Source organism: Oncorhynchus mykiss, chromosome 25, assembly GCF_057628025.1.
Source record: "Oncorhynchus mykiss isolate SJ-2025 chromosome 25, ASM5762802v1, whole genome shotgun sequence".
In the NCBI taxonomy this organism is placed as follows: domain Eukaryota; kingdom Metazoa; phylum Chordata; class Actinopteri; order Salmoniformes; family Salmonidae; genus Oncorhynchus; species Oncorhynchus mykiss.
This window is the reverse complement of record NC_143046.1, coordinates 63632929-63644822: the sequence shown is the minus strand read 5'-3', so window position 1 is coordinate 63644822 and position 11894 is coordinate 63632929. Positions and strand designations below refer to the sequence as shown.

The window sequence follows — 11894 nt, the reverse complement described above, 5'->3', positions numbered from 1 at the left end:
GGAAGATTCCTGGATGCAAAAGGCTACCGAAAGCACATCCAGTGGGCGACGTAGTCGACACTCCTCCCACAAGTCTCCAGAAAACTTGTGTTTTGGGACCTAGAGGCACCTTTTCATTATAATGTTGAAGAAAATATGTTCCTAACTTGTGAGGACCGTGTTTGGTGGCCTCAGAAAATGCTAGCTAGTATTTATAAACGAGTTATGCTAACCCGTTTGCAATGCCTTAAGCATTGCTTGCTAGCTACAGAGGTTAGCTGGCTTGTTAGCTACAGTAGAGCTACTGTCATCAGACATGGGGTTATGTTTTGCCTGTTCCACTACTTGTAGAATGTATACTGGCATTTGAACGTAGCACGGGAATCTGGAAACACAGTAGACATGTATACTGAACAAAAATATAAAACACAACAACTTCAATGATTTTACGGAGTTAGTTCATATAAGGAAATCAGTCAATTGAAATGAATTCAGTTGGTCCTAATCTATGGATTTCACATGACTGGGCAGGACGCAGCCATGGGTGGGCCTGGGACGGCATAGACTCACCCACTAGGGAGCCAGGCCCAGCCACTCAGAATTAGTTTTTCCCCCACAAAGGGCTTTATTACAGACAGAAATACTCAAATTTCATCAGCTGTCCGGGTGGCTGGTCTCAAATGATAGCGGAGATGAAGAAGCCGGTGGTGGAGGTCATTGACTGGCGTGGTTACACATGGTCTGTGGTTGTGAGGTCGGTTGGACGTACTGCCAAATTCTCCAAAACGATGTTGGAGGTGACTATGGTAGAGAAATTAGCTCTGGTAGACATTCCTGCAGTCACCAGGCCAATTGCAAGCTCCTTCAACTTGAGACATCTGTGGCATCGTGTTGTGACACAAAACTGCACATTTTAGAGTCTTTTTTTTTGTATTGTCCCCAGCACAAGGTGCAGCTGTGTAATGATCATGCTGTTTAAATCAGCTTCTTGATATGCCACAACTGCCAGGCGGATGGATTATCTTGGCAAAGGAGAAAAGCTCACTAACAGGGATGTAAACAAATTTGTGCACATAATTTGAGAGAAAAGCTTTTTGAGCGTATGGAACATTTCTGGGATCTTTTATTTCAGCTCATGAAACATGAGACCAACACTTTACATGTTGCATTTATATTTTCGTTCAGTGTAAATGCAGGTGTATATAGAAGCATCACGCTTAGACACAGCCTAATGGGACCTCAGACAAACCAGGTTTCCATCTGCCACGGTATCTGTTAAAGATGTCTACGATGAGTATGGCGTGTCTCCTCTAATGCCCAGGAAGCTAAGATTCAAACTCCCATTACAGCTCTGCGACAGTTATGTCAAAATATAGACTTCCTGTAAGTGACAAATCAACTGAAAAAAAAATGCCTTCATTTTTCATATTAGATCATTTTTCCTACTGACAAAGAAACCACAAATAATTAGGTACATTTATTATCTGATTTTATTGAGAATATGTCATTTCAAGCATTAAATTATTCTGTTTAGTTTCTGGAATGGAAAAGTCTACGACTGTATTGGTCAATATTTGTATGAAGACGAGGATCATTTTATAAATAACAAGAAAGGAAATATATAATAATCAGAAACACAGTTCCAGTGATGTATGAAAACAAGGATGGTGCCAAATGTGGCACAATGGGCTGAATAGTTGACAGCACAGACCATCTCTCTCCCATTATGACAAAACTAAGGGAAAAACACTTTGGTCAAAGGTCAAATAGGGATGAGCAAGTCCTAATGGCGCCGTCTTGATTGTAAATCTGCAGTAATCACTTAGATGGTGGCACAGCCTTCCAGGTTTACTCCCCTTTATATATTAATTGTTCATTTCCCGAATCCTCTTTTCACCATTTCCTTGCTTATGACCCTCGCAATTGAATCACAAATGGAGGGTGACCATTGCATTGTGGGGGAAAAGATTAAGTGATACAGAAAAAAAAAAAAAAAAGGTAGTCTGGACAGATTTACGCTCCAGTACGCTGACATTCTTTTCCCTCAAACATGAAACAAAACCATTTTCCATATAAACATACTCATTCTCTTTACATATACACATTACATGGTGGTGTAAGAACCAGAGAAATTTACAAGTATTTACACATTTTACAAAGTCACAATTTCCCATGGGGTGCTCTTAATAGCTCAATATCCCCAATAACACCAGAGGTTACATAACCACATTTCATACCAGTAACTGATGTGAGAAAAGACCAACAAAAAGGAAGTAGAAAATTATTTCACCAAATGGAAATCATAAAACAGTAGCACTAGTTACTGGCTAAATGACAATTTTCATATGCATCAATGTCAATTTCATGTTTTAGGTAAGAGAAGGCTTGTTTGATGATTTACAGAATGCAATCAAATAGGCATGGTCTTTACAGTTTTCAAGTGTTCATGTGTTGAACCCAAGTTCTGGAATTTCACCCGTAAGTTTTTTACCAGACTACCCTCAGTATTTTTGCCTGAAGTCAGTGGAGACGCTTTGGCACAGTACTGGTAGTCGAGGCTTTTCAAGATTTTGAGTTGGCCCTTTCCTTTAGCGCCTTCCTCCTCTACTCTCTCCTTCCCTCCAGTCTCCACAGGCCTTGCGCCAGGAACCCTCTCCACTATAATTACCTTGTTCTCGTTGGGCAGGGTGGTCTGACCAGCCACGCAACAGCTCCTCGTGGGCACCTGGAGGTTTTGCAGTTCATGTAGAGGCAGTGTTCCCAGCATGTGATCCAAAGAGTTCCACCTGCACAGCGGGGGCTGAGGCTTAGCCTTCCCCACAGAGCCCACACCCCGGTGGGCCATGGATGACATAGTCTCAAGGGAGTCTGTTAGGGCACTGTTCATTTCTGTGGAGCCGTTGCAGCTGGATGAATAGCCAGCGGTGCTCCATGAGGTGCTGCACCCCTCAGTGCAACTCTCCATCCTCTCTGGGACGGAGTAGCTACGGCTTACAGGTGAGGCATGGGAGGAACCCGGGTCCAGCCTGGGGTCAGTGTATTTAGAGCGCAGCTCCTGGACATGTGGCCAGTGGAAAATCTCTGTCTGCACTGGGCTCGGAGGACCGTTGGGGCAAGGGGACGTGACCCGTGAGCTGGCCCCAGAACTGAGGCTTGGGGCTGGGCTTGGGGTCCTCAGCTCATGCACAACCACTTGCTCATAGGAGTTGAGTGACAGCATCAGGTTAGCTCTACCTGCATACACAGAAAGACAGGGCAGAGCAGTTTTATAATTTCAGTTTTACAGATTAGAGCATCACATCAAATCATAACTGATCAGCAAAAAAAACAAAAAAACAAAGCTTACCCCAGTCTCTCTTTTGGACCTTCTCCTCATAGACAGCTGGCAGGTTCTTGGGGGCAAGGTGTTTCTCAACTTCCCTGTTCCTCTGCCTCACCACAGGCCTACTGTTCTTGATGCGCTGGCTGTACTGGCGGGCCAGCTGGAACACCTTGTTCTTCATCTTCTCCATGTCCTGCAGGATCAGGTCCTCATCTACCTCTGAACACAGACTGATTATCCTGGGGACGGGAGCGCTACTGACCCTGCCTCTCTCCCAGGACTTGGGAATATTATTCTGGCAGGACTCATGCCCTGAGAAGGGGTCTGGGGTGATTATGACAGGCAATGGGACTGGGGATTCCTTTGAGACACTGCCCATGTCTGACTCCTCCAGGATCCTCATGGGCTCGATGTACTCAGCTTCAGGGCTATCTCTGCTGGTTCCCCCCTTCCGGGATAGATGTGATCTGGGATGGAAAATTTCCTCTGTACTACTGGAACCCTTGGGTTCCTCAAGGGTCCCATTGACATCTATCGCTTGCCACACTTGGACCATGTCCGAGGAGGGTCTGAAGAACTCTTCCTCATCTCCAAGAGGAGCATCATTGACACTCTGGGACCTGGGCTTTGGGTCTGCAGCTCTCTGTGGCTCCAGCACAGGGGTATTATTAGTCCTCTGCTCCTTTTCTATGCCAGGAAGGTCGAAAGCTGACCAAAAGGTGGGCCGGATGTTCGGGGAGCTCCTCCGGTGCCCTGGAACCGCCTGGTCCTGGGGTTTGCCGTTAAGCTGCCGGCTCAGGTGTCTGACCAGGCCTGCAGGGATATAGGACAGGCTCTCCCTGCGTGTGATACTGAAGCTGGCGTCCTGGTGCTCAGCATGTTCATAGTACCTCCTGATCTTGTGGATGAGTATCCGGTCTTGCTTGGAGAGAGTGAACTGGCGCTCCACCTCCATGAGGTGGTCTGGTCTAGGGTCAGACGTTGAGGTGTTGGCCTCCAGGAGCAGTGGGGGTTCTGGGGTGGAGTTGACCAGGGTCTGGGCCTTCTCCTGGAGCATGGTGCTCAGACAGGGGTTGCTGCTGCTCCTGCTGCCCGGCTGAGGTGAGGGGCAGCCCAGGGAACGCAGCTCCTCTGAGACCACCAGGCTGCCTCTCCGGGACAGGCTGCTGACAAAATGCTCAGCAATTACACTGGCCTGGTCCAACACAGAGACAGTTAGAATGCTGCTGGGCTCAGTCTGCACCGCCCCATCCTCCAACTCTGAACACTCTCCATTGGTCGCTGATGAGTTCATCTCATCCTGTTGGTGGGCAGAGCAGTCACTCTCCTTCTCTTCTCCTTCTTTGTACCTTTCCTCTTTCCACTTCTCAAGCTCCGGTGTCTGAGATGTCTCAAGCTGTCTGGGAAGCAGGGTGGGCAAGGCATCAGGCTCTGTGTATAGGGGTGTGTTCTCGTCACTCTTTTCCATCACCACTACCTTAGGAGCACTGCTTTGAGGAAGCACCTCCTTCACATACACCTGGATAAGGAGGACAGAGTCTACATTAACATCAGGATGGTTAAGGCAATATGTACAGTGCCTTGTGAAAGTATTCGGCCCCCTTGAACTTTGCGACCTTTTGCCACATTTCAGGCTTCAAACAAAGATATAAAACTGTATTTTTTTGTGAAGAATCAACAACAAGTGGGACACAATCATGAAGTGGAACGACATTTATTGGATATTTCAAACTTTAACAAATCAAAAACTGAAAAATTGGGCGTGCAAAATTATTCAGCCCCTTTACTTTCAGTGCAGCAAACTCTCTCCAGAAGTTCAGTGAGGATCTCTGAATGATCCAATGTTGACCTAAATGACTAATGATGATAAATACAATCCACCTGTGTGTAATCAAGTCTCTGTATAAATGCACCTGCACTGTGATAGTCTCAGAGGTCCGTTAAAAGCGCAGAGAGCATCATGAAGAACAAGGAACACACCAGGCAGGTCCGAGATACTGTTGTGAAGAAGTTTAAAGCCGGATTTGGATACAAAAAGATTTCCCAAGCTTTAAACATCCCAAGGAGCACTGTGCAAGCGATAATATTGAAATGGAAGGAGTATCAGACCACTGCAAATCTACCAAGACCTGGCCGTCCCTCTAAACTTTCAGCTCATACAAGGAGAAGACTGATCAGAGATGCAGCCAAGAGGCCCATGATCACTCTGGGTGAACTGCAGAGATCTACAGCTGAGGTGGGAGACTCTGTCCATAGGACAACAATCAGTCGTATATTGCACAAATCTGGCCTTTATGGAAGAGTGGCAAGAAGAAAGCCATTTCTTAAAGATATCCATAAAAAGTGTTGTTTAAAGTTTGCCACAAGCCACCTGGGAGACACACCAAACATGTGGAAGAAGGTGCTCTGGTCAGATGAAACCAAAATTGAACTTTTTGGCAACAATGCAAAACGTTATGTTTGGCGTAAAAGCAACACAGCTGAACACACCATCCCCACTGTCAAACATGGTGGTGGCAGCATCATGGTTTGGGCTTGCTTTTCTTCAGCAGGGACAGGGAAGATGGTTAAAATTGATGGGAAGATGGATGGAGCCAAATACAGGACCATTCTGGAAGAAAACCTGATGGAGTCAGCAAAAGACCTGAGACTGGGACGGAGATTTGTCTTCCAACAAGACAATGATCCAAAACATAAAGCAAAATCTACAATGGAATGGTTCAAAAATAAACATATCCAGGTGTTAGCATGGCCAAGTCAAAGTCCAGACCTGAATCCAATCGAGAATCTGTGGAAAGAACTGAAAACTGCTGTTCACAAATGCTCTCCATCCAACCTCACTGAGCTCGAGCTGTTTTGCAAGAAGGAATGGGAAAAAATGTCAGTCTCTCGATGTGCAAAACTGATAGAGACCTACCCCAAGCGACTTACAGCTGTAATCGCAGCAAAAGGTGGCACTACAAAGTATTAACTTAAGGGGGCTGAATAATTTTGCACGCCCAATTTTTCCGTTTTTGATTTGTTAAGAAAGTTTGAAATATCCAATAAATGTCGTTCCACTTCATGATTGTGTCCCACTTGTTGATGATTCTTCACAAAAAAAATACAGTTTTATATCTTTATGTTTGAAGCCTGAAATGTGGCAAAAGGTCGCAAAGTTCAAGGGGGCCGAATACTTTCGCAAGGCACTGTATATGATAAGCCATCGGGTGCTGATGTTAAAATCCGAAGTCATTATCTGACATTTGACAAATGAACAGAGTTAAATGATCAGGCTAATCTGTTACAGCAGGCACGACTTCTGATAGTAGCACATATCGTCTAATATTATGTAAAAGGAAAGGACAGTATAATGGATAGTGGGACATTTTGATTCCATTTTTAGCTTTACAACTAATTCCTCAGATACAATTGCCACGGGCCATGCCATACACCCCTGCTGAACAAGCAATTTCAAAAATGTTGAAGACACCAATTTCACTCATGTGCAGTTATAACAGACTCATTTCCAACCGCCGTCTGGCTGTGATGGTGTGTGTGTGTGTGTGTGTGTGTGTGTGTGTGTGTGTGTGTGTGTGTGTGTGTGTGTGTGTGTGTGTGTGTGTGTGTGTGTGTGTGTGTGTGTGTAGTGGAATGCAGCAGGGAGCTGCGAGAAGGAGATAAGGGAGGGATGAAAATAACTTGTCACACTCGGCTTGGAACCAGCCGTCCCGCAGAGCACCCAGGAGACGCAGGTTCTATCAAAAATATTCCCCAATATCAAAATGTTGCATTTCTCACCGTGAGAGATGACAGGCGGCAACAGCATGAAGGAGGGGACGTTCTCATTTACAGGACATAAATACACAACCCCCTAGAGCTGGGATGATAAACCAAAAATTACCAAAACTGCCTTCTTACCGAAGCATTTTATTTAGGGTCCTAATAGTCAGTGATTTTGCGACACAATGTACCTGCAATTTTTGGTTCTAAAACCAAACTTTGCTCAACAGTAAAAGCATATGCATTATATTGATTCCTGCTATGACAGTATCTGCCTGTCCCCGTTTCCTTAGCTGTCAGCTGGTGTGAGCGAACCACCCCATCTCACCACTGTGCGCAAAGAGGGAGAGATAGTCTAAGCACAAGCATCTGACTGTTGCTCAAAATGTAATTGTGCTACATTACTGTTGTTCTAGTTATAGAGAGGAGGAGGAGTCACAGCTTTCTGAGTATACAATTTAATTCAATGGCACCACTTTACAATCGGAGTAGGCTAGTCTATGTAGTATGGTTTTGATGCGCCTGTGGAGCGGAGCGTGCCATTTGCTTGAATAGGCCTACATCAAGTAGCCTTGACCTAGCACTGGAAAGGTTTCGTAGGGCAATGGCCTACATTTACTGATAGGTTAATTGATTAGCCTACATAGCTAGATATGATCTTATTGCTAGATAACCAAGTGTTTTGAGTTTCCACTTCCCCAGGTGGTGAACAATATGCCAGTAGGCCTATGCACGAAGATGGTCGGCACATGAATCTCTAAAGAGCCAAACAGTATTCAGATCAATCTTTATCCTATTTTGACAGGTTGCACATACAAAATATCATGCATTCCCTGGATCTGTTAGATCGAATGGCTCACCAGTGCACTACATTCAGTGGGTCCTGCAGCACCCTCAGCACCCCTACTTCCCGCAGCTATGCCCACTGGTTGTAGTCTATTAAGATGCCAAGAGGACTTATCTGAATGGAACAGTGCTCATCTTTTGGGCCAACTACCAGTCTTCGTTGCTGGATATTTTCAAAATTCCCATCCCCCTCAAAATATTAAATCATTTTCTGAAAGCATTGCCTGAGAGATATAGAAGAACCAAAAACATTAATCTGTTCAGAAGAATCTCTTGAAGCTTAGTCTCTCGTGACTGATTTGGTTCTGGGTGCAGAGACCACCTCAACTTTGACCCAGCCAGTCCAAACTCTCCATACCTGGTCAGTGAAGGCCTCCACTGTAGCCATTTCACTGATCTCCTGGGCTGATGTATCCATCCTCACCCTCATTGGTCTCTTCTCATCTACAACCTCACAGTGTTCCTCATCCTGGGACAGCAGAACACAATATGAAGGGGACTGCAGCACATTTAGGTTGAACACCGTGCCTTACACAGGGGTACCATGGCCAAAAACCATACATTGGAGTATCACATTGCTATATACTCTGGTTCCAGACAGTCACAATACTGATGAGCATTGGGTTGTAAAGCACCTGTGTGACAGTACATACATTATATAGACAGCTGACATTCATATTAGAGATATTCAAAGTTCAGGCCATTTTAATCCCATTAGAGCAATTAACCTTTAAAAACCTCCTCTGTGGTTTCGGAAAAAATCAAAAGAGAAACCTTTTAACTAATGTGATTGCCAAAGACCAAAGCACCCATTATCCTGACTCCCCGATTTGACAGGCAAATTCACCTTTGAAGTCATACATCAGCTCTGTGGATCCATTGACTCAATGCAAATGCAACCGCCAACTACGCAGAAGGCTAATTGCTAACCTCTAAATTAGTCATTTCTACAATGTTGATTTTGGGTCTAACTCCCCGCAACATAAGAGAAAAGCATGGTAGTATGCATGTTAATCCTTCACTTAACCCCCCCTCAAATTCAGAACATACAAAGCCTTTTAATGACTGGAACACAGAAAATCTATATTTATAAAGTACATAATACCATCACCTTTCCACAACATTAAATGAAGACGTGATTCATCATAAATCTGATCACCAGTGACCAGATTTTCATGCTACTGATTGTTGTTACCATTCCTGGAAGGTTAAGTCCATGCTGTTATTATTGTGTGAGTTTGAAAACCAGAAGCATTCCATGAGTATGGCAAATGGTAGCTGGGTGTTAGTGAATTACATCAAGGTCGAGGTAAACAGAGAAAGGGAGAATGTTGATTGGCAAGCCAATGAAATGGCAGAGGAAATATGAAACCCATTGGTGGCAGTGAGCCTCACCGTTGTGAACCGAGCGGAAAGCAAAGCCCTGGCCCTATAGTGCCAGCAGGAGATGGCTGCCAGCATAGAGCTGGCAAAGTCGGCTACCTGGTCGTCCTCCATCAGAATATCATCCATGTTCATCTCCTCCTTCTCCGCCTCCTGCTGCTCAGTGCCCCCCTGGAGGGGCGGGGACCCTGGCCTAGGGTCCTCACCATCACTGGGACATAGCTCCTCTTGGTCCTCCTGTACACTAGGCCTCTCAGCCTTGGGCTTGCCTAGACTGGAGCCCAGCATACTGACACTAGCAGAGGGTTGCAGGGAACGCCTGTCCCCCAGCAGAGCACCTTCACTGTCCGCATGCTGTAGCGTGAAGTCACAGAGTTGAGTTGTTACTGCGAGGCCAGCATAGACGTGTTGTGTTTTGAATGCAATGTTTTGAAAATTATGGCATCACTGTGACTGCTCTAGTATAGTGTGAGATATGAAGGCACAATGTGTCCAAGTCAGCATGCTGTCCATTCCACGCTGTGAACACATTACATCACTGAAAACCCTGAGACAGAAACCTTCAACTACCACAGTTTAGCCCAATAGGGCTTAGAGTAGCAGTTCCTCTCTTTTGGCTAATTTCTCTCTGAATGGAAATTGTTTGACCCTGCTAAGTCAGGGTCAAACAACATTATCTCACTAGACACATTGAACAGAGTCAACTGATTTCTCTTTCTGCACAGAGGAGAAAAAAAACATGTCAGGGAAAATTGTACTTTCATCATTGGGAAGCTTACCTTCAGAATGGCTGCAAGTCAGGAGTAGATAATGAAGAGGAGACAAATTTTAAAAGGAGAACGTCAACAATATTGCCAATACAACAAACTCCATTTATATAACATACTGTAATAATATCTGAGCAAGTTAATTGGATAAACTGAATGAGAAATGCCTCATTTCAGAGACTCAGAAATGATGCAATTCACAAGGACAGTCCTCTCTGACCGAGGAGGATAAAGAACAAGAAAATAACTTCATTAGGTTTGTAGCTAAATTGATTTGAGAGGGCGTAAAGACTCCAAAGAGACAAGACAGAGGTACTTAGTTTAGTCCTTTCATTACTGGATAATTAAAATGCATGAGAGCAGCCCGAGCAACAGATCTAAAGCCAGGACTGAATTTGACTATTGAAAAGAGCTTGAGCATGACAAAGCCTTTCAGTAATATGGCCCATAATTTACATCATTATGTGTGAGCTAGGGCAGAGGGGTGTGTGGGGGTGAGAGAGTGGAGTGGAGTGGCTGGCCTTTTGATCTGGCTGTCCAGGGGTCATCTAGGGCAGAATGAAAGTATGGGGTGAACACACAGACTTGGTACGAGCGACAGAGAACCTGAATCATAGCAGCAGTGGCTCCAGTGTAATGAGCAGCTGTCTGTCTGGTCTCCATGTTCATTTAACGTTCAAGTCTCATCATGATAATGAACAACAAAGACCTCTAACAGGCTGTTTAAGATAATTATTATGAATAACAATTGTTGCCTTTAATACCTTTGGTTGTCCTCACAATCTGTTTCGCTGGTTCTAAAGAAAAAAAAGATATGGTCGAAGCATAGTGAAGATATTTGTGGCAAATATACTGTAATCTCAAAATCGTAAGTAACTAATCGAGACTGATGAGATGGCTTTAGTGTTGTTTTCATAAAACAAAAACATTGCTTTAGTATGTGCAGGGGGAGGGGAACTATCTTACCTGATCTCCTGCGTCCGTGCCGTCCTTCTGCAGGGAAGTCTTCAGCCTGGCAGGATACAGCGTTCTTCAGCCTCTCTGGGCTGTAACGGTACCTCCCTGATCCTGGGTCTGCACACAGCATCACTACTACTCACTCACTACCAAGCCAGTCAAAGCAATCATTCTCTACTCATCTACAGGGGACACAACAGTTAATAATTGTTCCAAAGGTTTACAAAGAAGCTAATATATTTCCAGTAAATGAATTGATGTTCTTGCACTCAATGACGGCATTTTATGTTGCTTTGGTAACAGCCGCAGCCAGAGATATGGTTAGTGCCTTTACCTTATATTAATAGCAACCGTATTCATTTATCTGGAATACTCACTGAGAGAATCATTTTCCAGGATGGCCTCTTTTGCCTATAAGACAGAAATCAAAAGAAAGCATTAGCAATAAGTTGATGTTAATGGATGGCGCAAGACTGTAGGATACTTGAAGGAAGTGGATTTGATTCCCTGCTGTTAGGTTTACCTTCTGTGGGACGATGGTGTGGTGGTTCTCTAGAATCAGCCTCTTGATATGATGAGCCCAGAGGCGCTTCTCCTCTACAGTCTTGGCCTGAAACAGACACTTGTCAATCATAGTGAGCTCTTGGAGAACTATTACAAGACAGGACAGGCATATGATGTAGTGGTAGAGCCAAACTTACCTGCACAGTGTGAGGCTGCTTGGGATGCTTGAAGTGGATCACACTGAAGTGCAGGGGGTCCTTGGCACTGTCAAGCAGCATCAGAGTTGAGCACTGAAACCAAACACATACAGAAACATTACACAAACGTTAAACCAACCTGACAAAGAAAGCCCATGCCATTCGGGTTAGACTGGT

General features: G+C 44.7%; 1 protein-coding gene across 12 annotated transcripts in view; it reads right to left on the bottom strand.

Moving 5' to 3' along the window:
* Positions 1-1451: 1451 nt before the first annotated feature.
* Positions 1452-11894, bottom strand: part of LOC110505479 (pleckstrin homology domain-containing family G member 3) — a 47609-nt gene continuing 37166 nt past the window's right edge. For 9 of the 12 annotated variants that reach the window (XM_036962364.2, XM_090220731.1, XM_090220729.1 and 6 more), the window contains 10 exons: positions 11718-11810; positions 11540-11626; positions 11394-11427; positions 11026-11133; positions 10824-10856; positions 10072-10082; positions 9305-9646; positions 8268-8378; positions 3326-4820; positions 1452-3213 (listed from right to left, as the gene is read on the bottom strand). In XM_036962364.2, coding sequence (XP_036818259.2) covers positions 2390-3213; positions 3326-4820; positions 8268-8378; positions 9305-9646; positions 10072-10082; positions 10824-10856; positions 11026-11133; positions 11394-11427; positions 11540-11626; positions 11718-11810 — 3138 coding nt within the window. In that variant the 3' untranslated portion in view covers positions 1452-2389. Of the gene's footprint in view, positions 3214-3325; positions 4821-8267; positions 8379-9304; positions 9647-10046; positions 10608-10679; positions 10857-11025; positions 11134-11393; positions 11428-11539; positions 11627-11717; positions 11811-11894 lie in introns of those variants that run through there. The other 3 variants (XM_090220734.1, XM_090220733.1, XM_090220735.1) reach the window with 3 other exon arrangements.